At 39.1% G+C, this 27825-nt stretch overlaps 1 protein-coding gene across 2 annotated transcripts in view; it reads left to right on the top strand.

The window, feature by feature from the left end:
- ipo11 (importin 11) overlaps positions 1-27825 on the top strand; it is a 414929-nt gene that overhangs the window by 7634 nt on the left and 379470 nt on the right. For both annotated transcript variants that reach the window (XM_059989330.1, XM_059989331.1), the window contains exons 2-3: positions 23969-24043; positions 24806-24950. In XM_059989330.1, the coding sequence (XP_059845313.1) occupies positions 24813-24950 (138 nt within the window). In that variant the 5' untranslated portion in view covers positions 23969-24043; positions 24806-24812. The remainder of the gene's footprint in view (positions 1-23968; positions 24044-24805; positions 24951-27825) is intronic.

Below are 27825 nucleotides of genomic sequence, written 5' to 3'. Positions count from 1 at the left end.
GACTGTAATTTTTATATTTTTGGGATCTAGATGTCACTGGCAAAAGTGAGCATTTATTGCTTGTGCTTAATTGTCCTTGTGAAGGTCTTGATGAGCTGCCATCTTGAACTGCTACATTTCTTCTGTAAAAATACTTCGCAAGGCTGTTGGTTAGGAAGTTCCAGGATTTTGATCCAGTGACAATGATATAGTTCCAAATTAGGATGTTGTGTTATTTGGAGATTTTGTAGTGGTGATATTGCTGGTCCTTGGTGGTATAGGTCATTGGTTTGGATTGTTTCTTTGTGGAATGAGCTGTCAGAGGAAGCAGTAGAGCTGCTTTCATTTTGGACAGTTATGTGGATAGGAAAGGTTTAGCTAGATATGGGCCAAATACAGGCAAATGGGATAAGTTCATGTAGATAACTTGGTTGGCATGGATGATTTGGGCTGTAGGACTTGTTTCTATGCTTTATAAATTTATGTAAGTACTTCAGGGATCCAAGATAACCTTGTTTCTTGTTTGTCATCGGGCCTTTTTGTCAACTTCTCAGTTAGGGTTGGCTTAGAGAGTAGACCAGAAAGTTTGCTGGATATGGTGAAGAAGTCTGGCACTTGGGTGTTGCAAAAGAACATGATTGGTGAACACTTGCAACGTCTGCAAAAGCTTTAGTAATTTTCCTGGTGATTGGAAGTAGACGGGTTGTAATTGGATTTTTTGAACAGGATGTAACTCGACAATATTCCAGATTGTTAGGTACGTGACAGTGTTATATCAATGTGACCGGTTCTTATATTTGTACTGAATATTTAAAATAAAATTTAACTCTGTTGTCAATATGGTCTGCCTCCTCTCATGGTGTTTGTATGGTGGGCAATTTAAGAATTTGACATTTTTGTGACTGTCATAACCAGAAATAACATTTAAATAATAGTGAATATAAAATATATCTGAATATTCATAGATGATTGACATTTGACTGAAGTCTGCAGACTGTAAAATTCTGTGGAGAGGAGATAAGAGGGTTTTATGCATCCAATAGTTCATAAGTTTAGCTACTTCATTGCTTTTTTGAGGCATTTGGAGATTTTCCTTCAGCGCATTAATGTGTCAATGCCGTCAATCATTCTTTACATAATCAATTTCAGTTGTTAATTTTTGAGAGTGAATGATTGGGGAATTGTGACAAATGCACCATACCTTAAGAGTACAATCTTATGAGTATTTATGTGCAATATTTAATATTTCATGTTACCATTTGAAACTGAGTATTGAGCTGTATAAATTTACAATATACAGTAAATCTGTTAACCCATTTCTATTACCATAAAGCATGTTATTTCTTTAAAGTAAGAAATTATAAACATTTTTAGCATTTATATTTATAGGAGACAGTTCACCTGACTTGTGTTTATGTTAACTAAAAGAATCATCCAGTCTTGTGCTTTAGCTCTAATTCCATACCTTGTAGTTTGTAACAGATCAGGTGGTCTGGAAGGAATTCTGAAGAAATAGCCTAGACAGTTAAAAGCTCAGTTTTTGCTGGATCAATTAAAATGACAGATATAGGGGCGCCATGGTAGCATAGTGGTTAGCATGAAGCTATTATTGCTCAGGACTTAAGAGTTTAATTCTGCTGTCCTGTGTAAGGAGCCTCCATAGTCCTCCCGTGGAATGCATGGCTTTTTCCCGGATGTTCCAGTATCCTCCCACAGTCCAAAGATGTACCAAGTAGGTTAATTGGTCTTTGTAACCTGTCTAGTAATTAAGTTAGAGTTAAGTTGAGGTTATTGGGGAGGGGGTTGCTGGGGCAGTGTGATTCAATTGGTCAGGAGGGCCTACTCTGCTGTATCCCTAAGTAAATAAATATATAATAGTCTAGAATTGCATGAACACAGAAGAAAGTATTTTGGATTCTGGAAATATACAAAACAGGAAGCCTGAGTGCTGTGGAGAAAGTAAGGACAGGATTTGAAAAGGTGATAGATGATTATCATTTGACAAAGAACATATAGTATATTCTACTGATCTTGTATTTTCTCTGTTTAAAACAAATGCTGATTTGTATATATTAGGCATGTGTTTCCCTTGCTGTTTTTTTTTGTGTTTTAAGATGCTGAATCATGACTTTGAGGGCATATAATCCCTGCATCCTGTAACTGACACAAGTACATGTAAAAATACTGGGTTGAAACTGTTGAATAATCTCGTTTGTGGTGTTACGTACCCCATAACTGGGTGTCTAACCAGCAGAGAAAGAAGAATTCGTTGGAGTCTGGTGGTACTATACTAAAGGTGTTTATTAATAAAAATAAGCAAAACCATATCAATAATGCAAATATACATATAAAACAAGTTAGCAGTAATAAACCTAAAAGTGTAGGAATAATAATAATCAATAATAAACAAGCTCTATCGATGTCTAGGGGTAAATTGTCATAGAAAAGTATAAAGTTCAGTTCAGTTCATAAGTGCTGATGTAGTTATTGTTGTATTGTAATTGTTGGGGAGAGAAAGAGAGTGCAAGAGAGATGTAACAGCTACAGCAGCCAAACCTTACTTTGCTTTCTTAATCTGTCGTATCGGTGTGGTCATTCAGTTATGACCTCTCTGTCCTTCTGCTAGACCGTTCTTCTAAGGTGGACTCGTCACTCTGGCATAAGTGGACACACCCACGTCCCCACCTGCCCTACTTTTACACTGATAGCCTTAATGACCGACCTCCTGGTTCGGTCTTCGAAGCCCCCACCTTTCTTGTGGGTTCCAACACTGAATCAGTGTCCACTGGCATGTCTGGAGGGTGTCTCTCCAGACCTTTTTATCCCTACTAACGGGGACTCAGCTATCCATCACTCCTGAATGACTGTGTCCATCAAATAAGGCCGCTCCTTCGGTCCACTGAGGAATGTTTATGAGCAAACTATTGTCCTTGCAGCGAAACAGTAAATAATTCAAAAAGGAGTCACAGTACGGTTAATCAGCAATTTCCCCCTCTCTCTTATCTGTCGCCGATGTTCTTGCTTGTTTTTCCGTCTCTCTTTCTCATGGTCAGCATAGCAACAGTAATAGTTCATGGTTCTTAGGAGGGGAATGGTTAACTCCGTACCTCATTGTCCATCAGGTCTGTTCATCACTCATAACAGTGGCAAATTAAGGTGCTTGTGAAAATGGCTAAAGGAATTTGTGGTAATACTGGACAACAATTTTTTTCAAAAGTGTTGCTTCCTCAGAATTTTTTTGATTTATGATAGACTGCTTGAAGATGAACACATATAATTTCAGACTACTTGTATCATGTAGGAATTTGGAGAAACAACAAATTAACTTTTATTGAATGCAATGTGTTTAATTGCATAATGGTGTTGATGCTTTGCAATAGTTCAACTAAGTTAAAATTATTTTGTTAATGATTTTCATTTGTACTCAGTGTCTGAGGCTTCTCGCTTAAGTGTCCAACAATAATTCACCAGTATTGATGGATTCCAGTTGCCCTGGTATCTTCATGACCGCAATGTCCTGGTGAAACCTTTCACCGTGCTCATCACTAACAGCACCAAGATTTGCAGGGAAGAAGTCTAAATGGGAATGCAGAAAATGAATCTTTAGTGACATGTTGCATTTCATGGTTTTATATGCTTGAAGCATGCTCTCAACCAGCTGTATGTAGCTTGATCCTCTGTAGATGCCAAGAAAAATTTCAACAACTTCCTTGAATGCCTTCCATGTGATTTTCTCCGGTCCCACTAGAAATTCTTCAAATTGCCTGTCATTGATGACCTGTTTGATTTGTGGACCAACAAAAATGCTTTCCTTAAACTTGGCATCAGTTATTCTGGGAAGCATCTGTCTCAAATATCAAAATCCTGCATAGAAATTTTTGTGCCTGGTTATAGCAAATACCATCCTTACAGTCCTGAACCCAGTAATTATTACTAAAACCTGTCCTGCCATGCAGCAGCCGCACCGCCTAAGCATGCACAAGCACACCTGGACAAGATAGGAAACTTTCCAGCTTACTTTGTAGGCAACATTTTAATTAACTTGAATTACAAATTGAAATAATAAACATAAGTAATTTCAAAAAATGGTGCATCATAGGGAAATTTCATGGTGATTTTAATGATCAGTAGCCCAAAACTCATGATACACCAAAAGGTATTCTGGAAGCAAAATCTTTTTTGTCCAGTGTGATGGGCTTTAATGGCGCAATGAACTATTAAATGAACACTATCCTTTTTCAGATTGATAGCCCTGTTGTGTAACTGTTAATGTACATGTTCCAATCTCAAATGTTAGTTAGCTTTTCTGTTTATCTTGTTACTCTGTTTAATCTGATCATTTGAAGATTTGCAGGACAAAAAGGCATTGCAACTAAGATTACCCATGAAAAAAATAAGAATTGATTGATCTTTCATACTTATGGCAAGTGATTTATTTTGGAAAGATGTCATTGAATGAGTATTGGAAAAAATGGAGATGTAGCCAAAAATCTGCTCTGTTGCTATCAGAGCCAATGTTTTTGCTAATATTATTTCAAATTATATTGCTGAGTGAAACCTACTGAATATGGCCAGAGCTATGGTGATGAGTAAATATTCGATTAACAGATTATGAAGATCACATGTACCATTGAAACATACATGTTACAAATCAATTCAGCAAAGTTTGTGCAGGGCATCCCACAAGTATCGCCATGCTTCTGGTGCCAACATAGCATGCTCACAGCTCACTAACCCTAACTGTACATGAAATCTTCTTTTACTGGGTGTTTCTGGAAATGTGGCTCGTTAACCCTTTGCTAACAGCCATTGGATTCCATGGCAAGAGCACTCCTTTCTTTGGCTTTGTACGTCTGGGGAGTAAGTGACTTTGGTCCCACCAAATCTGTGGGGTTGGGATGTCTTGCCCACCCGGACTCCAGTTTGTGCAAATGCAGTGTGATCTACTGCCCTGCAGTTGCCTGTCAGCATGAAGTAACAGATTGCATCCTGCATGCAATTATATTTGTGAACATTAACCAAAGAATTCGGAAAGAAAAAACACAAAGGCCCATTTTAATTAAACAGCCAGATGTCCACAGGTTGGAGCTCAAATTTTCCAAAAGCCAAATTCACTGATCATCGGCAGACCTCTGTGCCTGGGTTCCCATTGAATCATGTTTCCCCACAGGATTGAATCTTACGGCTGGTTCTCTCCAGCTTCTTCTTCCCTCTTCATCTACCACCGAACAAAGAAAAAGACCCACCACTGTCGTCAGTCACAAAACTGCTCCCCCAGCCTTTCCTAGAACCTTTTCCCTGTTCCACTCTCCTGACGGGAGGGCTCATATTTCTTAGCATCCCTAACCTCCAACAGTAACTCAAACACTGCTACAGAAAGACCATTATATGAAATACCCTGCAACATTGTCATAAAACATAGACATCTACAGCACATTACAGCCTTTCAGCCCACAGTGTTGTGCCGGCCATGTAATCTACTCTAGAAACTGCCTAGAATTTCCCTACCGCATAGCCATTTATTTTTCTAAGCTCCAAAAGCAGTAAAACCCTTACCATGACAAAACACTCTTTTCCCCCTTCCCCTCCCCACACCGACCAAAATAGTCTTGTCCTCATGACTTGAAATAATTCATCGCCCCTCATTAATAACAGTTTTCAAAGGAATTTTGTGATGTAAGAACCTCTGATCCATTTATAGATAGTAGTGACATATCTCACTAGTGGAATAGGTGCAACACTCTATACCCCCAGTGTGACATAGGCCAGCCTATCTAGGGGTTTCCTGACTCTTCGAGACCTCCTTATCCCATCATTTTACTTCAGTTTCGGACACTCTGGGATCTTTCCTTTCTACATGGAGAGGCCTCTCCCTGCCCATTCTGGCAACTCGGGCCCCCATCACTTGGCTGAGTTCAGCTTCACTCCCAGTTACCCTAGAGCCTTGTCTCCCTTCATTGTCCATCCACAAGCCTGCTTGTCCACTGCTAGTCCCTCCTGTTTCATTCGCATTGGAGTGGGAAGGTTTGGGAATCTCTTCATCAATTATTGGGGAGTTTGTGTAGGGTAGCATATACCTTACTTCCATTTCCTTATCCTCTGACTCTGTACTACATTCAGTCTTAAGTCCCTTCCATTCCTTTCCTCTGCTTGTCCTTCTGTTCTCCCATGTCGCCACAGAGTCCTCTTACTAGGTGTAGGGTTCATGTGATGCTCTGGGTCAACATGTGCCTCTTATCCTGGAGGTGGAAGTTGGTACAGATGGAGAGTCTTGAAAGGTATATTCCCATCCTCTAGTTTCTCCTGGAAAACTGGTAGGTTTGGCATCTGACTCTCCACTGTGTAAGGCATAGCCATCCAGTGGTCAGCCAACTTATGCTTCCCTTGTAGCCCTAAATTCTTTATGAGAACTCTGACTTCAGGCATCAGTTGGGAGAACCTATTCTTTTCTTCTCTTATTTCCTTGATTCTGCTTGGTAGCAGAGACCTCTGCTGTTTTGCACTTCCCTTCTCATGCCAGACACGTACTTCAGATAGATCTTCTGTGGCAAATCTTCCCCACCAGTCCCAAAACAAAGGTCAACAGGCTATCTTCCTTTGCGCCCAAATATCAGATAATATCGTGAGTATCCTTTAGCTTCATTCTGTGTACAGTTGTAGCAGTGGACCAGATGCCCAATGTGCTGTCTCCATTTGTTCTTGCTGATCTCCAGGGTTCTGAGCATGTCTAGTAATGTCTGGTTGAATCTCGCGGGCTTGGGATCACCCTGGTGATAAGACGTAGTCCTTGACTTCTTGACTCCAAGCATGCTCACTAACTTGTATGAGCCTACTCTCTTTGTCTTTTTAAATCTTTTTATTAGTTTGAACAAACATAAATGAAACATGAATACAATATGTTTGAGAGTACATAATTAATAGTTTAAATAGACATTCAGATATGTAATAATAAAAATATATAACCTCTCAAACCCAGAACATTAATGAACAAAGAAGTAAAAAGAGAAAAAAAAAGAAAAACCCCCCCAAAAAAAGAGAGGAAAATAAAGCAAAAAAAAACACTAACCAACATGGGCCATTGAATAGTATTAAGTACATATACTGTAGTGCCAATAACTCCGAACCTCCATCCAATTGATTAAGGATAACATAAGTAAGGTTTAGGAAAAGACAATTCAACTCATGTGAAAATGTTGAATAAAAGGTCTCCAAGTTTCTTCAAATTTAACTGAAGGTTCAAAAACCACTGAGAAAAACACTGAAATACAGTTGGAGGATTAATTTCTTTCCAATTCAATAAAATAGATCTTCTAGCCATTAATGTAACAAATGCAATCATTTGTTGAGATGAAGCAGATAAACGATTATTATCTGTCATTGGTAAACCGAAAATTGCAGTAAGAGGATGTGGTTGAAAATTAATATTTAAGACTTTTGAAATAATACTGAAAATATCTTTCCAATAATTTTGTAAACAAGGACAAGACCAGAACATATGAGTCAATGAAGCAACATCAGAATGACATCTATCGCAGGTTGAGCCTACTCTCAAAAATCCGTTCCCTGATTGTTATGTATCCATCTGGGAAGGCCATAATGAAAGAAGTCCTTCTCCCATAACCCTTTGGCGATGGTGGCCACCCTCTGTAGGTCTTTAAAGTTTTTAGTAATTTTACTACCAAGATAAATAAAATAATTTTTAGCTCATATGTTTGCTCATAATAATCAGAGTAATTATTAATAGGAAATTATTCACTTTTATGTAGGTTTAGTTTATATCCAGAGAAAATACTAAATAGAATTTTCACCCTTCTCTGGAGAACTCATTAAGCTCTTCCACATCAGACTGCTCTTTTCACTCACTCTGCAGAATCAAGAGCAGCTTGTTTTTAAAGTCTCCACCATCAGGTACAGGAAATTTGGCTTCCAATTTGGCATGCCTGCTTCTCCACACTTCTCTGAAAATATGGGAAATCACACAGTGTAAACAAATTCAATCCCAGACAATACCCTTATGATGAAACCCTGTTACTGGGTGTCTCTGGAAGTGTGTCTTGTTAGCCCCTCGCTGACAGCCACTGGATTCTGCAATGAGAACCCACCTTTCTTTGGCTTTGTTCATCTAAAGAGTATATGATTTTGATCGTGCCAAATCCATGCAGTTGGGATGTCTTGCCCACCTGGAACCTGGTTTGTGTGAATGCTGTGCAATGCAATGCCCTACAATAGCCAGTTAGTATGAAATAACAGATTGCACACTGCATACAATTATGAAGTATATTTGTGAAGAGTTTGGAAAGAAAAGAAAAAAAAACACAAGGGCCCATTTTTATTAGAGTCAAATGTGCACAGGTTAGAGCTTAAATCTTCCAAAAGCCATATTCACTGATCCTGCCTGGGTTCCATTGAATCACACTACCCCACTGGATCGAATCCTATGACCAGTTCTCTTCAGTGTCTTCTCTCTCCATCTCTGTCGAACAAAGATCCACCACTGGTGTCAGTCACAAAACTGTTCCCCCAGCCTTCTCTGAAACCTTCTCCCATTCCACTGTCGATTGAAGGGCCCAGATTCCTAAGCATCCCTTGACAGTAACCTAAATACTGCTTCTTCAGAAAGACTATTACATGAAATTATCCTGCAACATTAGCAGTAAAACCTTTACCAGGGCATTACATACACTTTTAGAATGTGGGAGGAAACTGGAGCACCCAGCGGAAGCCCACACAGTCACGGGGAGAACGTACAAACTCCTTATAGACAGTGATGAGAATCAAACCCTGATCTTCAGATGGTGCTGAACAGCGTTGTGCTGGCCCCTAACATTCTTAAGTTTATTTTGGATTATATGAGTAGAATGGGCAACTGGCCAATGATACACCTGCTAGTGGAAAGTTACAGGGTAGAGCACGAAGTATGGCAGACCTGCCTAAAATGTAAGCAAGAATGATAGTTATTCTTTTCTATTTCTGATGATAGTAAAGATTGCTGAAATACTGAAAGGTAGAAATAGATGAAGGAAAGGTACTAGGACGGTTGTTATTGCATACAATTTGGATGTCATCCAATCATTTCAATATGAGTATATGAGGGAGATAAGGGTATAAAATGGGGGTGAAGGTTATGTGTTGAATTCCAATGCATTCCTGATGTAGGATGATTACAAATGTGACATTAATTTCAGAACAAAATAATAAGTAATTTTAGCAACACAAATTAGATGAATATTAATTGAAGGTTTTTGATTACTGTATGGAAGAACAGTAACAGATTCTTGGATGAGTATGATAGTTTTTGTTTGAAGGAAGATCAGTACCATGATATAATGCAAAGTTCCCTAGAGCAAACATAAGCTCCATGGTTACAGAATTAAAAGCGCTGCTGATTTTGCTATCAGGGAAGGAACTTTTTCAAAACAAGTAGACGTTTAAAACTTGTTCAAAACAAGTAGATGTTTAGAACTGCAAAGAAGATAATAAGGCAGGTGAAATTGGGCAGAAGACAGATAAAACTGATTCTGAGGTGTTACATTTTGGGAGAAATGGGTAAATAGTTACATGATACAATTTAAAAGAAGTGCAGAAGGAAAGACCCGGCGATGTTCATACACAAAACTTTGAAGGTATCTGGGCATGATCTATGCATTTTTGATCCTGGGTTTTACAGTAGTGTATGGAAGGATAAACTGAAAAGGTAGGGCACAGTAGGCATTAAAATGGTGTGGATCTGTGTGTGGATCCAGAGTATGAAGGTGAGGTCATAAATGAATACTTTCAAATGTATCCACTAAGGCAAAAGATGTGGTAGTTGGAAGAATTCAGGGAAGGCGAGGGTGGTGAAATTCTAGAATGTTATCGTTTGCAGACAAAAGGGATTGCTGGTGCTGGAGGAAGTCACTGGGTCAGGCAACATCAGTGTTGGAAAATAGAGAGTTGACACTTCGGGTTGAGATTCTTCATCAGGACTGTCAGCTAGAGGGAGATAATAAGTATGAAGAGGCTGGTGTAAGAGGTGGCAGTCTAGATATTTGCCTCACCTGGAATGACTGTTCAGGGCCTTGGATAGTGTTGAGAGGGGAGATGTGGGGATTGGTAAACATGACTGCATCTACATGCTCAGGCTCCACACACATTGCCGTTTTGATGCCTAATGCCCCATTCTTATAATTTATTCTGGGAATTGCATCTCTACACCTCCTAAGGTTGCAGGTTAACAGTCCTGTGGAGGAAGAAGGACAGGTGGATCCTTGAATTTGGACGCCATTCATCTAGAGCTATAGTGGATATGGTGTTTACTATGTGAAACTGCAGGGAACATCACTAGCCGTGAGAAAACATTCTCTTTATCAGTTGGGGAGGGGGTTGGGACTGGGACTGTGGGATACCTTTCTTAAATTTGGCTATTTTCAAAAAAATTATTTCCCATCTTTGTCGCTCCATAAGACCATACAACCATGCGAAGTAGCCTACAGTGGAACCAATCTCTGTGAAGACTTGTTACCCAACACCTTCTTCAATGTTAAACCTTGTCTCCAATTAACGCTACACGAGGGGAATGATGAACCTTAAAAATGAAATGTAAAACTAATCTACCCACAGGCACTATGCACCAGAACCAAAATCACTGAATCGTCACTAGTTGAGCTGCATTTTGTGCATGCTTTGGAAGCCGAACTCCAAAATGTCATCATCTAGTTCTCTAAAGCATACAAGAGAATGGGCCTTGTACTCAAAATGTGCAATTCATAAGCCCTTCAGCAAAGTCTCCTTTTCACACCCCATTGCCCTCTGAAATTTAAGGTTCATGGCAAGACCTTGAAAGTATCCATATTAGGAGCCACCTTGTGAAGGCAGTGATGATGTTTCCCAGTCCCTTCAGTGTGTCAATATGTCCTTTGGTTGAATTGAGGAAAAGGTTATTTGAAAATCAAGATCTGATACAAAACTCCTGGACTCGTGTATCTTGACTCATTGGAAAATGCTGTTTATGGTTTGTCTGCAAATTCACTGGAAATATAAATGAGTCAAAACCAGGGCTATCTCACCAGTGAATATCTCCACCATTGAAACTCTTGTTACATTTGGTGACCTATTTTTGGTGACCATTGTTTGAATCAGTAGCAATAGATTCTCAAAACAGATATATAATTCTGTTCAAAGCTCTAGCAACGGAAGTAATTACCAGGTGATTATAGAAACGATGCAAGGATGTGATTTTTTTTGAATTAAAGAATTGCAATATCAACTTCTGGGATCCTCTGGTCCATGGCTGTTGAAGTGGAGAAGGTTAGAGTGCACTTGGAATGCTTTTGCAACGAAAGGGGAGAACGTGTTGGACCTTGTTTATACAAACATCCCTGATGTGTGCCGGGCAGAGCCCCGCCCCCACCTCGGTTACTTAGATCACATCTCTGTTATGCTGATCCCAGCATACAGACTGCTCGTCAGGCGCTCCAGACCAGTTCAGAAGCAGGTGAAAACCTGTCCAGCAGGAGCCATCTCTGCTCTTCAAGACTACTTTGAGCACACTGACTGGCACATGTTCAGGGAGGCTGCAACCGATGGCAACTGTACCAGCTTAGAGGAGTACACAGCATCAGTGACTAACTACATCATCAAGTGCATTGATGACATCACTGTCCAAGATCATCACTACACGCTCTAACCAGAAGCCATAGATGACCGCGGAGGTGCGTACATGGCTGAGGACCCGTTCAGAGCAGGCAACAAGGCAGCTCTAACAACAGCGAGGGTCAAACTGTCTTGGGCCATCAGAGAGGCGAAGTGTGCACACGCCCAGCTAATCCACAGCCACTTTCAGGACAGTGGCGACATGTGGCGCATGTGGAAGGGCACACAGGACATCACCAACTACAGGACAACATCACCTGCCTGTGCTGGTGATGCCTCCCTCCCAGATGCATTGAACAACTGCGCTCATTTTGAGGCGGAAAATGACATGGTGGCGTGGAAGACAGCTCCTCCCAATGAATAGGTGCTGTGTCTCACGGTGGCTGATGTGAGAAAAATTCTGCAGGGTCAACCCATGGAGGGCTGCTGGACCAGACAATGTTCCTGGCAGAGTGCCCAGAGAATGTGCAGACCAGCTGGCAGATGTTCTGACATCTTCAACATCTCCCTGAGCAGTGCCGTCATGCCTACATACTTCAAGGCCGCCACCATCGTCCCCGTGCCGAAGAAGTCTTCAGTGTCCTGCATCAATGACTACCATCCATCATCATGAAGTCTTTCAAGAGGCTCGTCATGAGGCACATAAAGACCCTGCTGCCAACCGCTCAACAGACGACGCCATTGCCACCACCCTCCACTTGGCCCTCACCCACCTGGATAAAAAAGGCACATACGTTCGAATGCTGTTCATAGACTTCAGTCCAGCATTCAACACAGTCATTCCTCAGCACTTGATTGGAAAGCTGAAACTACTGGGCCTCCCTCCACAACTGAATCCTTGACTTCCTGACTGGGAGACCTCAGTCAGTCCAGATCAGGAGCAGCATCTCCAACACCATCACACTGAGTATCGGGGGCCTCCCAGGGCTGTGTGCTCAGTCCACTGCTGTTCACTCTGCTGACCACAACTCTGCAACAGTACAAAGCTTGAATCACATCATCAAGTTCGCCGATAACACGACCGTAGTGGGTCTCATCAGCAAGAATGACGAGTCAGCTTACAGAGAGTAGGTGCAGTGGCTAACAGACTGGTGCAGAGTTAAGAAAAGAGATGGTTGTTTACTTAGGAGAGCACGGAGCGACCACTCTCCACTGAACGTTGACGGCTCCTCCTTTGAGATCGTTAAGAGCACCAAATTTCTTGGTGTTCATCTGGTGGAGAATCTCACCTGGTCCCTCAACACCAGCTCCATAGCCAAGAAAGCCCAGCAGCATCTCTACTTTCTGCAAAGGCTAAGAAAAGTCCATCTCCCACTCTCCATCCTCACCACATTCTACAGAGGATGTATGAAGAGCATCCTGACCATCTGCATCACTGCCTGGTTCGGGAATTGCACTGTCTCAGATCGCAAGACCCTGCAGCTAATAGTGAGGTCAGCTGAGAAGATCATCGAGGTCTCTCTTCCTGCCATTACAGACATTTACACCACATTCTGCATCCGCAAAGCTAACAGTATTGTGAAGGACCCCACGCACCCCTCTCACAAACTCTTCTCCCTCCTGCCATCTGGCAAAAGGTAACAAAGGGGGAACTTCCGGTAAGATGGCGATTGCTTAGCTGCTCCGAACTTTTGTTCCGTCACTGTCGCTATCTTTGCACTAAATCTCTCCATTTTTTAAACCTTAGTCGGGAACTTTTTCGGTACCTCTTACTTGCCTGTGAACACATCTAACTTACAATGTCCAGCAAGAGCTCTAAATCCGGGAGAAAGGAAGCTATGGCTCTCTTAGACGAGACCCTGGCTCCAAGACGAAATTTTAAAGGAATTTAAAACCGCTTTCAAACAGTTGGAGGACAAACTTGATCAGATCATCGACAAGGTGGGCAAACATGCCCAACACTTATCTCGCATCGATTCGACTTCTGAAGATTTAGAAAGTCGTGTTCGATAATTGGAGACTCTCTGTTCCAGCTTGGAGGAAAAGTGTAACAAACTCCTTTTCAAAATGGTGGATCTCGAAAATCTCAGCAGACGCTGCAATCTTAGAATTCTTGGATTGCCAGAGGCCACCGAACAGGGATCAACAGTGAAGTTTTTCGCCGAGTTTCTCTGGGAGATATTCGGGAAAGATTTGCTTCCGAACCCGCCTGAGCTCGAACGGGCACACCGGGTCCATGTTCCCGCCGGAATTCTGGGCTCCCGCCTGCGACCAGTAATCTTGTGCTTCCATCAATACCAGGTAAAACACCGTCTGATCGTAGAGGCACGTCGCAGAGGTTCTTTTATTTTCCAGGATACAACCATTCGCTTTGTGGAAGATTTTGCTCCCCAGACCTTAAAGATGCGCGCTGAGTTTAAAGGCGCAATGAAAGTACTTTTTGATCGTGGTTTTAAACCCTCTCTTCGTTCCCCTGCTGATCTACGAATCAAGCTTAACACTGGGAAATACAAATGGTTTAAGTCAGCCAAGGAAGCTGAAGCATTTGTGGCAAGTCTTCCGGCTATCCAGCCATCTTCGGAACCCGATCAGACCTCTTAAAATGGTGGATAAGTACTTCTCGTAGTAAAATTTCTGGACTCAGACTTTACTTGAATCATTCAGACATTATTCATTGAAACTCTAAGGGCTGTTGACAATCTCTCCCTGGATTTGGTGTGTGTGTAATCTATTTTTTATTGTTGTACAACTTTATCTACAGAGTTCTACAACTGACTTTAACTTGTTTTGGAGGATTGAAGTCTTCAGTGAAGGCCTTCCTGTTTGTTGGTTCACAGTTTAATTGGCGATCTATTTTTCCTTCTTTTTATATTTATTTATTTTATTATACTTTTTTTCTTTTCTTCACCCTGTTTTTTCTAATTTCTGAATTTTTTTCTCTCTTTGTAAATGGTTGATAAATACTCGTCTTGAATTTATAATTTTCCCCTTCCTCTCCTTTCTTTATCCTTTTTTTTCCCTTTCTCTTACTTTATTCTTCTATAATTTTTCCGCTGGCAGGTTAGTTTTGGTCCTCTTCCAATTTTCTCTGTATTTTATATTCCTGCAGAAGGTGTTCTAATCTGTAGTTATGTTTTTTAGTGCATAAACTAGTTACTATTTGTTATAGTATTTACACGGAACTGCTGTTAATGACATAGATCTGGAAGTTGTATTTGGGTTAATTTTTTTGGTAGAGCTAGCTACTTGTTTTGGTAGCCGTCTAGTTTTGGGTTGTGTGGGTGGGGTGGATTTTCTAGTTCCAACATCACTCACTGTATATATTATATCTCTTTATTGCTCAGGACATGTATATGTTTTGATTTTACGAATCTATGTTTACATCCCTGCTCCCAGACTGCTATTGTACTGCTTGACTTTTTACATGCCTTCTGCCTTTTATGCATTAGTAATCGATAATGGCTAGTGCACTTAAATTCGTGAGCTGGAATGTAAAGGGATTGAATCACCCTGTTAAAAGGAGGAAGGTATTCTCACATATCAAACAACTCAAAGCTGACATTGCTTTCCTTCAAGAAACTCATATTCGTTGCTCTGATAACTCCCGGCTTTTGTCAAAGTGGGCGGGTCAGCATTTTCATTCATTCTTTACCGCTAAAGCTAGGGGAATCTCCATTCTTATTAACTCAAATATTCCTTTTGAACTCCATAATAAAATATCTGATATAAATGGCCATTTTATTATTGTTTCTGGCAAACTATATAACACTAAAGTTGCACTAGCAAACCTGTATGCCCCCAATTTTTGATGATGTTAATTTTTTTGAACGGTTTTTTCCCTCACCACCAGACTTAAACTCATACTCTCTTATACTGGGCGGTGACTTTAATTGTTGGTTAGATCCTAATTTGGATCGATCGTCCTCTGTTAATAGACCACCTACTAAATCTGCCTTAGCTATCCAATCGTTTCTCTCTAATTATGGTATCTCCGATGTGTGGCATTTCCACCATCCTACAGAGAGAGATTATTCTTTTTTCTCACATGTTCACCATACCTTCACTAGAATTGATAATTTCTTACTCGATAACCAACTTATTCCATTTGCCCACTCTTGTGACTACCAGAGTATACTGATCTCTGACCATGCCCCAATTACTCTCTCTCTGAATTTGCCTGGTCTCCCTCAGAGGAATAAACACTGGCGGTTTGATTCAACTTTACTATCGGATGATGATTTTTTAAAATTTATTAAGGATCAGATAACCTTTTATTTTAACACTAATACATCACCTGAAGTGCCATCCCAGATTGTCTGGGATGCCATGAAAGCATATCTGAGGGGGCAAATAATCTCTGACACGGCAATCTCAACAGAAGATCCCATGCAGATCGATTAGACCTCATTAACCAGATTAAAGAATTGGATCAAATATATGCCCAAACTAAGAACCCTGAATTATACAAGAAGCGTGTTGAACTCCAAACTAAATTTAACCTTCTGTCCACTCAACCTGTCGAACGCCAACTTCTCGAAAGCAAGAGTTGCTTTTACATTCATGGGGATAAGTCTGGTAAATTCCTAGCCAATCAGCTGAGGCGTTCTAAAGCCAAACAACGTATTACAAAGATCCGGAAAGAGAACGGAGACTTTACATCGGATCATTTAGAAATTAATGACGCTTTTAAAAATTTTTATTCTCGGCTTTATTCCTCTGAATCTCTGAATGACAATATCTCTGTTGATCAATTTTTACAGAATCTGGATATCCCCTCACTTTCATCTGATTTCAAAGCCAAACTCAATACGCCTATGTCATTAGAAGAAATATCTACTTCAATTTCTGCACTGTCCTCAGGGAAATCTCCTGGACCTGATGGGTTCCCTGTAGAATTTTATAAATCATTCTCTTCTCTTCTTTCTCCTCAGTTACTTTCAGTATTATCTGACTCGTTTAATTACGGCAAATTGCCACCCTCTTTCAGTGAGGCATCTATTATTCTTCTTTTAAAAAAGGGCAAAGACCCAACGGAGTGTTCCTCATATAGGCCGATCTCTCTGCTCAATGTTGATGTAAAGATCTTAGCTAATGTTTTGGCTCATAGATTAGAAACTGTTATTCCCTCCATTATCTCTGATGACCAAACAGGCTTTATTAAAAACCGTCTCCCTTTTTTTAACATTCGGCGTTTATTTAATATCTTATACTCACCTCCAACTGGGATTCCTGAATGTGTTATTTCCCTCGATGCGGAGAAAGCATTTGATCGTATAGAGTGGAACTACCTTTTTGCAGTTTTAGAAAAATTTGACCTTGGCCAAAGTTTCATCTCTTGGACTCAATTGCTGTACCTGTGTCCTACTGCCTCTGTTTTAACCAACTTTCAGAAATCCCAAGTATTTAATCTCAAAGTATTTAATCCGCCAGGGATGCCCCTTAAGTCCCTTTCTCTTTGATTTGGCTATGGAGCCTCTGGCGATAGCATTTCGAAACTGCCCTGAATTGACTGGGATTTGGAGAGGGGGTGTTGAGCATAAAGTTTCTCTCTATACTGATGACTTATTACTCTTTCTCTCAAATCCGTCTTCGTCCTTACCTTTAATGTTTTCACTTCTTGACCAGTTTAGCCAGATCTCTGGTTATAAACTTAATTTACATAAGAGTGAACTTCTCCCAATTAATAAAGAAGCACAAGAACTAACATTTCATGATTTCCCTTTTAAAGTAGTCCATAATCAATTTACTTATCTTGGAATTACAGTTACAAGGAGGTTTAAAGATCTCTTTCGTGAAAACTTTGCCAATCTTTCATATGCTATAAAACAGAGTCTGGTACAATGGTCACCTCTATCTATGTCTTTGGTAGGTCGTATTAATGTTGTTAAAATATATGTCCTCCCTAAATTTTTATACCTATTTCAATCTATCCCAATTGTTATTCCTAAATCTTTTTTTGATTCCTTAGACTCTATTATTTTGTCATATCTGTGGCAGAATAAGCGCTCTAGAATTAATAAAATCCATCTCCAAAAACCTAAAAAAGAGGGTGGAATGGCTTTACCTAACTTTCGTTTATATTATTGGGCAGCTAATATACGTTGTGCTACCTTCTGGTCTTTCTTCCATGGCCAACCTGAGTGCCCTAACTGGGTGGCGTTGGAGCTGAGCTCCACTAAAGAATTATCTATCTCTGCACTTCTTGGCTCTGCACTCCCTAGTAGTCTGCCCAGATCAATAGCTAATCCTCTTGTTAGACACACTTTGCGTATATGGGCTCAGATCAGGAAATGCTATGGTTTCCAGGGGTTTTCCGTTTCCAGCCCTATTGCTCATAATCACCTTTTTTTTACCTACTACATACGATTCAGCATTCCAGGTTTGGTATAGGAAGGGCATTAGACATTTTGAAGATCTTTTCATTGATAATTGCCGCTTCTTTTCAGCAGCTCTCTGTTAAGTTTAATCTGCCCAATGCTCATTTTTTCAGATATCTCCAAATCCGACACTTTATTGCTCCTTTAATTCCTAACTTTCCTGAAATGCCTGCGAAAAATGCTATGGAACTATTTCTTTCCATGAATCCACTAGGTAAAGGCTTAATATCAATCATCCGAGATAAACTAGCAGCCTTACGACGGGCCCCCATGGATAAAATCAAAATGGCCTGGGAGCAGGATTTAAATATCTCCTTATCTGAGGAGAGCTGGGATTCAGTTTTCAAATCGGTTAACTCAACCTCTCTTTGTGCTCGCCACTGCCTTTTACAGTTTAAGATTGTTCATAGAGCCCATATGTCTAAATCTAAACTATCTCGATTCTACACTAGCGTTAGTCCACTCTGTGTTGTGGTTGGTCTGGAGTTGCTGTTGTTTTTTCTTGTGTTGTGGGGCTTGGGGAGGACACTAAGCTTACTTGTCTTTAATTTAGGTGCTTTTTTTTTGTTAAATTCTCTTCCTTTGTAGCATATTGTTATTGTATGCTTAATTTTGCACTGTTTTTAATGTTCCTCATTGGGATTTGGGGTTTTTAATTTGTAAAATGTTTTGAAAAACTAATAAAAAAAAGGTAACAAAGCATTTGGGCTCTCACGACCAAACTATGTAACAGTTTCTTCCCCCAAGTCATCAGACTCCTCAATACCCAGAGTCTAGACTGACATCTACATCATTTATTATTATATTGTAATTTGTCCTCTACTGTGCCTATTGTCTTGTTTATTAATTATTGTACTGCCCTGCACTGTTTTGTGCACTTTATGTAGTCCTGTGCAGGTCTGTAGTCTAGTGCAGTTTTTATGTTTTACATAGTCTAGTGTAGCCTTGTGCTGTCTCACATAGTCCAGTGTAGTTTTGTGTTGTTTCATGTAGCACCAGGGTCCTGGAGGAATGTTTCATTTTTACTGTGTACTGTACCAGCAGTTTATGGTTGAAATGACAATAAACTTGACTTGAAATCCCCACATCCATGGATTGGAAGCCCTCAGAATCCCTCTGACGAATTGATTGCCCATTCTGTAATTAGAATCTGAGTTCTAATTTGCATGTTACTCCAATGTCACAACTATCATTTATAGCCTCATGGAATATATGAATTAGGAATAAAATTTCTTCAGAGCAAATCCATCTTTGTGTAAGTTTCCTGACTCCATGAATTTATAATTTCTCATCATTGCCATTTTATATATTAGGAGTTTAATAAAACTACTTTTGTGTACATTTGCTCAGTTGTGAAATCTTAATTTGCAACTGTAACTTCCTTGAAGATTCAGTAATAATGTAGTTCAATTTGTTCATCAGTAAGAAATCAGTTCGTTAATTACAAGTAACACACACAAAATGCTGGTGGAACACAGCAGGTCAGGCAGCATCTATAAGGAGAAGCACTGTTGACGTTTCGGGCTGAGACCGTCAGTTTTCCTTGTGTTTGTTAATTACAAGTGTTATTTTGTAGTTTTGCCACTGTTATAGTTACTCTGCTGCTTTTCAGCAGAGGGCAGCAGAGATTAAACAGCCACTGTTATAACAAAATGTTTATAGTCTACTGAATTAAAAGTCATTGGGCCAGCGTTGCTGTCAGCCAAGTCGTTCACAGTTGCCACTGATAGATATTTCATATGAAACATTATGCTGTTTCAATGCAAGTTGGGAAAGCCTTGCCACTTATGTGGTGTAGAAAAAAGCTTCACCTCAGAAGTAGCTAAAAACTGTTATTTCGTGATACTATATTTCAGATATTTTGACTAAGAACTGCTGGGCTCAATGTATGTTTTTGAATGGCCTTTATGGAGAATTCAGGTGCAATTATAAATTACAATTTTAAAACTTTTTTTATATTTCATCTTTCAATCAAAAATAGAAAAGCACATTTAATTCCAAGAATGTACTGTAATTGTCTTGTACTTCTCTTCACAAATGCGTTTCATTTAAATGAGTGGATTCATTTTTCCTGCACTAGCTGATGAAGTTTAAAAGAGCAGGTTTCCCTAAGTGTTTGGAGACTCAGTTTGCCCGCTATGATAAACTTGAGCCTGTGGCGACCCATTTCCTGGCGCATCTGAACCGACTCACAATTAGATAGCCTACGGGGGTTTGCGAGCACAGAGCTTTGGAGCCTCTGCGCCATGGGGGGTCGGTTGAGGGAGGCTTAAAAGTGAGGCTGAAGTTTTCGAATAAAGTTTTTTTCCTTCGACTGTAGTTACCGACTCCGTGTCTTAATTTTAGCGCTGCGTGTAGCACACCGCTACAAGCCTTTGTTTTCTCATCTACCTCATCCTGGCCCTTTCACTTTATTTTCTACTGGCACTGCATTTTCTCTGTAACATATTCTCAATTCTGTTACTGTTCTTCCCTTTGTACAGTCTCAATGCACTTGTATTTTGAAATGATCGGTATGAATGATGTGCAAAACAAAGTTTTCCACTCTATCCACATACATATGGTATTAAACCAATTACGAATTAACCTAGATGTTTTTGTGTTCATTAGAAAACCTTTCTGAGTTGAGATCAGTAACATAGGAGAGTCCTGGTGTTTAAAAAAAATTCAGAAACGTGTTTATTATCACTGATATTTGTCATGAAATTTGTTGTTTTGTGGTAGCAGTTCAGTGCATGCATAACAAATTACTATAAGTTACAACAAAAAAATGAATGATGCAAAAGAGGAATATGTGAGGTGGTGTTCATGGACAATTCAGAAATCGATAACAGAGGTGAAGAAGCTGTTACTAAGACATTACTTGTGGATTTTTGGGCTCCTGATAGTAATCTAAGCCAGTGTTTCTCAGTGTGGGCTATGTGGCAGTCCCCCCTCCCGGGTCCATGCTGGGTTTTGTAGGTTTCTGAATGGTCTTTGACACTAAAATGCGATTCCTCTTTTGCATTATTCATAGATTGATTTATTTGTAACTTGAAGTAATTTTTATATCTTGCATTGCACTATACTGTTGCTACAAAATAACAAATTTTGCAACATATATTAATAATAATAAACCTGATTCTGAGATGAAAATTTCCATTTATGCTTGTGTAGTTTTGAAGTTCTCATATTCAAAGGCACCTGGAAGCTGAACCTTTGTGGTGGGTTCTTGAGAAGCAAGGTGGTGAGAGGTCAGGTGGAGAAGGTATGTGTGGAGGGGATTGGGTACGTGGGAATACAGAGCTTGAGTTTGCAACCATGTCAGTCATAATGTTATTGAATGGTAGAAGGGCTTGGAGCGGAGTAGTCTTCACTTTGTACAGTCAGCCCTCCTTATTGGCAGGGGATTGGTTCCGGGACCACCCGTGGATACCAAAAAACGCGGATGGTCATGTCGATGGACTTTAGGACCTGGCGGACTTCCAGACCTTATTTAACCTGTCTCAGTGCAGCGGACTTTAGGACCCAGCAGAGCTTGGGACCCATCACCCACAGTGTTTCTGTTCTGGAGAACAATCACGATTGAAAATAAAGTGGAAATAATAAAGCAATCGGAAAGAGATGAAACACCATCGGTCATTGGAAAAGCGTTAGGCTATAGTCGGTCAACAAATGTAACAATTTTAAAGGATAAAGTGAGAATAATGAAGCATGCAAAGGCCCTGCCCCGATGAAAGCTACAATTATTACTAAATAATGCAGTAGTTTAATTATTGAGAGTTTCTTGAGAGTTTTATATGCATAGAAAGGTAAAATCTGTACTATATAACAAGACAAACTTTTGACTAACTAATGCTAAATAATACCAGATGTACCTGTTCTGACTTAGATAACTTCTGTTTTTTTCTGATTCCCGATCTGCGGTAAGCTATGCACATCCTCCTGTATACTTTGAAGCATCTCTAAATTACTTATAATACCTAATACAATGTAAATACTATGTAAATAGTTGTTATTTGTTTAGGGAATAATGACAAGAAAAAAAGTCTGTACATGATCAAACAACAAGTGCTGGAGAGAGAAGTTCCAGGTTTTCCTGATCCGTGGTTGGTTGAATCCGTGCATGTGGAACCCACAGATAAGGAGTGCCGACTGTATGTGAAACTGGTGGCAGGGGAGCTGAGAGGTAGGGTTATCACTGCTATTTTGGATGGTGGTGCTGGTGAATCTGAGGGAAGTGAAGTCTGAGATGTTCTATGTGATGATTCTTCCTTTGACTTTCTGGGTGTTAGAACAAGGCTTAAAAAAGTTGATGGATATCTGAATAGCTAGCTAATTATCCATTTTAAGACAGATCCTCAGAACAAAATGCAGTAGTTCAGTTATAGCATGCATTTTTTATAATTTGTGTTGTTTGTAACATGATTGGTGTTATTTGGGAGCAAATCTGTACTTTGAGGACTGCATTCTATATCAGTGCTTTAAAGGCAAATGCTGTAACGTGACTTTAATATAACTTCTAATGATGCACTTCATTTTGGGATTGCTGCTTTTGAGAAAGTAACATACATCTTCAATGTAACAGAATGACTTGTAAAATGTGACTGTTAGGCCATTTCTATGGTAGTGAGGTGTCATTGATTTTTGAGACCTCTGGTTAAAAATCCATCAGCTCATCATTTATGAACATTTTGCCATGGCCTTCCATATAATCCCGGTGTGTTTCATGAAACCCAGCTTCCTTTGCCATGGTCCAAGTGACCATGTCTTTCTGGAGATTTCATAGAACTATTAAGCTATACTCTATTTTTTGCCTAGTTTCTTTGGTACTTAAAATGTAATGACTGCATTTGACTTGCAATAGTCAATCAATATCCATACTAATTTTGAAATAAAAAGTAACTTATTCTTAAGGTTCATTAATTGAATTTTTAATTGAATGTGTTCCAATTTTTATTTTTTTCTATACAAAATATATTAAGAATTTAGTTCTTTGCTTGCTGTCTGTAGACAATCTTCAATCTGCTTGGTTGCTTGAATGAAAGATTTATAGATTTAAATTCATAGTATGAAAGTGTGTGTGCAGACTGATAGGGTAGTTAAGAAGGCATATGGCTTCTGCTTTTATTAGCTAAGACAGAGCTCAAGAGGCAGGAAGTTATGTTGAAGTATTTAAAATTGCGGTTTGGAAAAATCAGTGTTGCATTTATTTCTGGTTGCTCCTTTATACGAAGGATGTGGAGGCTTTGGAGAGGGTGCAGAAGAGTTTTACCAGGATGCTGTCTGGATTAGATGACATGTGCTATGCAAAGTTAGGTTTTCTTTGGGGCAGTAGATGCTGAGGCAAAAGATGATAGAAGTTCCTAAGATTATGAGAGACATAGAGTAGACATCTGGTGTCTTTTACCCAGCACAGAGACTGGTGGACGTCTCAAATGCAATTCCAAGTGTGATAGTGGAGATAAAGAGGACCAAGACAGTTAAGAGGCCCTTAGATAGGCACATGAATACGCAGAGAATGATGGGTATGGACCATGCATAAGTAGAATGGGTAAGTTTAGTTGGGTGTTTGGTTAGGCTCAACATTGTGGGCTGAAGGGCCTGTTCCTGTGCTGTGCTGTCCTGTTCTATTTGATAATGCTGTGGTTCCAGGACCTGATGGATAACAGTAACTTACATTGGGAGAAGCAAAGTCCACACTAAAAATTGTGCACAAATTTCTTTGGGATAGATGCCAATGCTTTGTCAGTAATAGAAAAATGCCAGCTATCGGATAGTGGTTCCTGTGTATTTTATAAACAACAGTATCTATGTGGAAAAATTAAGTTAATTACAATACGGCAATGTTGACTTCGTCAAAGGCTGTGCATTCAAATGTTAATAAGCAGACAATCCAAGCAAATAATGAGCAAATAATTCACATTCCCTTTTGCGCTGAATTAAAGTTTCATGGATATTTGCATCTGCTTAATAAAGTATTCTTGAGATGATTGCTTACTGTTTATTTTGCCAACATGGTCTGTAAGTTTTGTTCTATTTCCTTATGCTTTCTCATGCAGGTCTGCTCAATACAATTAGAGAAAATTGGTTCATCAGAGTATTTGTGAATAATTGTGAAACAGGCTTTGAGTGAGGTAAGTTAATTGAGGAGTGAGTTCACTTAAGCTGCTGTTCAATAATTTAGTTTGTTTATTTTTTATTTAGAGAGAGAGCATGGTAACAGGCCCTTCCAGCCAGTGAGCCCATGTGACTAATTTACCTACCAACCCTAATGTCTTTGGAATTTGGGAGGAAACCTACACAGTCATGGGAAGAACGTGCAAACTTATTACAGTGATGGAATTCAACCTGGGCCACTGGCACTGTAATAGCTAGTGTTACAAAAACCACATGATAGTGTTACACTATCATGTCATCCAATAATGTTGAATTTGAAGCTGTGTGGGCTAGAAGCTTTGCAGTTTGAAGATGGATCTTCTAAATATGAAATAGTAGTAGAGATACTTATGTATAGAACTGAACCTTGCTGACACTGGAGTTGGTACTGATTGCTTTTCATCTTAGTGGCCCATAGTTGGCCATTGTTTTAAAGGGCTGTTTGCCCTGAAGCAGAGATGATTTTACTTGTCCTTCTGGTATGATGATGGGTGGAACTGCTCTGGAGCCAATTGGCTGTTTTGCTCACAATGGTGATAATGTCTAATTATTGGCATATTGGAAAAAGTAGGCATGAGAATATTTCGAACTTATGTTAAAAGGAAGATCTGGATAAATGTTTAGCTGACTTTATTAAATTACTTTAACTGTAAAAGTCAAATAGAACAGAGTCTTGTTTATTTTCATAAACTAGTGGTTAACCCAAATCTGCATATTTTGAAAGTGTTTTTTTTTGCCAGGTTCTCTATGGATATCAATTGTGCTAGCACAGTTGTCCTGCAGGCTTTGACCCAGGCTACCAGCCAAGACACAGCTATTTTGAAGCCAGCCGAGGAGCGGTTAAAACAGTGGGAGACCCAGCCTGGTTTCTATTCAGCATTGCTGGTGGGTTCTAATCTGTTAATTTAAAAATAGCTGAGGTTAACCACCACTTCACTCTTCTTATCATACTTCTTTCCCCCCATCACCTTTTCCCTGGTCTGGGACATCACACAGAATTATAAGGTCCAATGACATGCAATATATAAGTAATTAATTTATAATAGTGTTTGAAGAGACAATGATATTGTGACAGAGCAGGTCTTCCTCCTTCCCCCACCTCCAAGTAGCTCGGTAATTCTTAATATCCCTGTCTGGCAGATATATTTCTTGAATTCATGTATACAGTGTTATTGAAACATACATGATATGTAAATGTTTGCAGTTAATAACATTGAAAGAACAATGTATTTTGCAATTTTACTCTTTTAAAGGTATTGTAAGGTTATTGTGTGAAGATGTCAAGTCTGTGCAATCTCTGTAAGAAAACAAATGAACATATCCAATCAATGTCTTTTCAACAGGACATCGACTTCCATTTACATACTGCAAATAATATTGTGTGAAACATCTTAAGGTACATCACAGAAGCCTTATTAAATGAAAATTGACGTTGAGATGGTCAGCTAGTTGACCGAAACCTAGGGTGAGTTTTAGGAGGAAAAAAAATTACAGATTTGCAAAGGTTTTTAGAAAAGAGGATGTTTGCAAAAGGCATCTGAAACTAGCCAACATCAATGTGAACAACTAGGAAGACATAGCAGACAACGGGCTGCCTGTCTGGCAATTCAGATAGGTGTACCAAGAGCAGTAAATATCCGCATCAAAGAGCTGGCTGCCAAGAGAGCTCAATGAAAGGAGAGGGCTGCTCTAATCAGATGCCTGTCTTCCTTCACCTGCAGTCAGTGTGGAAGAGACTTTCACTCCAGAGTGGGACTCTTCAGCCACTCTAGGAGGTGCACCACCATGAGCTGACTTCTCCCATGTGCTACTCACCCTCTTTTGAGACAGTAGGATGCCTATACCAAAAGAAGAAAATCAAGAGCTACATAGCACCAAAGCTGTCGGTATAATAATTTAATTTTGGAGATGAGCTGGATGTTATAATAGGAAGAATACTGTAATCAAGGATGATTATTGGGTGAGAGGAAATTGTGAGAGAATGTTAAGATTATGGAGGAATGTGAAAACAAGATTCAGAATTAGAAAGTCAGTGGTATTCCTCAACTAGAGCTAATGTATTTCTGCAAATACAGTGATGTATCTGTGTATTGCTCTTCATGTGTTTTAAGCATTGCACAATAGAGTAAGGAAGGTTGTCCATGAAGGTAATGGCAGTATCTGTTAATGTTGCAAAGTCGGAAATCAGAGTTCATGGTATTTACTCAAATATATCATCCAAAGCTGAATGGCAAACATTGTTTTGAATAGGTTTCTACAATTGTAAAATGAAGATTACTGTCATTATGTGCATAATATATAAAAAGGTATATTCTATTTATGACAGACAATCATTAACTTTATTGACTAGTAGGTGCTCTTGTTGTGTAGTAGATTATTTTGCCTGAATGTTGAAATACAGTACTTTGAAAATATATCTTTTCTGTATAAGCGGACATTACTCAATGACATTTCTTATAACCAGTAAAGGTGCTGAAGTGGAAAAACTAATGATTATAATATGTGTAATTCACATCTTGTACCCTATTCACTAGATATCTGAAAGGAAATAGTTTGTCATGAAAAATGTTTATTATCTTGCAGTTTTCATTTATTTTATGCCCTTTTTGTGGGTCATTACTGGTGTTATATGTTGCTTTCTAATCTGTAAAATATGCTTGTGTACTATGATTTAGAAATGTTAGCAAAATAAATTGAAGCAGTTCTCTGTATGCTAAAGGCATCTATATTTTATTTTTGAAGGGTACTTATTAGACCTATGTTTATCTCTTCATTGACCGAGTGATTGCCAGCTTTATTCTGTTTTTCAGAAGATGATGATTGATTTGATTGACTTGTAAATGTGATGCTTTCTTTGATGGGCATTGCCATTGCAATTATTCTCAACGGTAGTGCAGAAATTCATTTATTTTGGCGTGCAGCAGTTAAGAATAAAAGTTAGACTATTTATCCCTTCAAGTATGCTTTACCACTGAGACAGACTTTGATCCAATTTTATTTTAATCCCAGTCACTTGGTTCAGTAATTTTTTAATATTCTTTATTAAGAAAATTTGAATGCAACTGTGAAATTTTGAATTTGATTGTATTCCATGAATGTCACTGCCATTTGTTTGGAAAAAAGTGCTTCTTGTCAGTGCTCTCTGATTTTTGAGAATGTACAGAAAAGTATGCTCTGTGATCAAAGAATGAAAAGAAACTTTGTCCAGAATTAGAATCACTTCTTTAAGTTAGTGTTTACAGTGGCATAGGAATCTGTGTAAACTGTATTTGATTCCTAGCAATTGAATAACTAGGAACAGGTTTGTGGGCAGAAATATGGTTTTGACAGCAGTTGCATCTTACACAAACTTAGTTAAGTGAATAATGTGTTTTATAGACAACTGAATTGTTTTAAATAGAATAATATAACAGTGAGTTTCAAACTTATGATTTGTAACTTCAAAATATTACATTAATTGAATGGAAAAAGAGGGAGCCAGGAACACGAGTAACTTTGTTTCTACTTAAGTGAGGCACATGCATATGATGTAGTAGCGTTATGATATTTGCAATTCACACATTTTTACATATAATCCATAATGCATTATTTAAACAATAAATGCTTAATCAAACATTACATTTACAATGTTATTTAAATATTACTGAAATATTAAGTACACAACAGAAACACTTGTAATAAAAGTTATTAGGAGGAGGCTTCTGGTTTCTCAACAAATATTCATTCCTCAACTAGTTGCAAAAAAAGTTATACATTGTTT

Source organism: Hypanus sabinus, chromosome 14, assembly GCF_030144855.1.
Source record: "Hypanus sabinus isolate sHypSab1 chromosome 14, sHypSab1.hap1, whole genome shotgun sequence".
NCBI lineage: Eukaryota > Metazoa > Chordata > Chondrichthyes > Myliobatiformes > Dasyatidae > Hypanus > Hypanus sabinus.
Note: the sequence above shows the minus strand (reverse complement) of the source record. Positions and strands in the feature narration are given on the sequence as shown.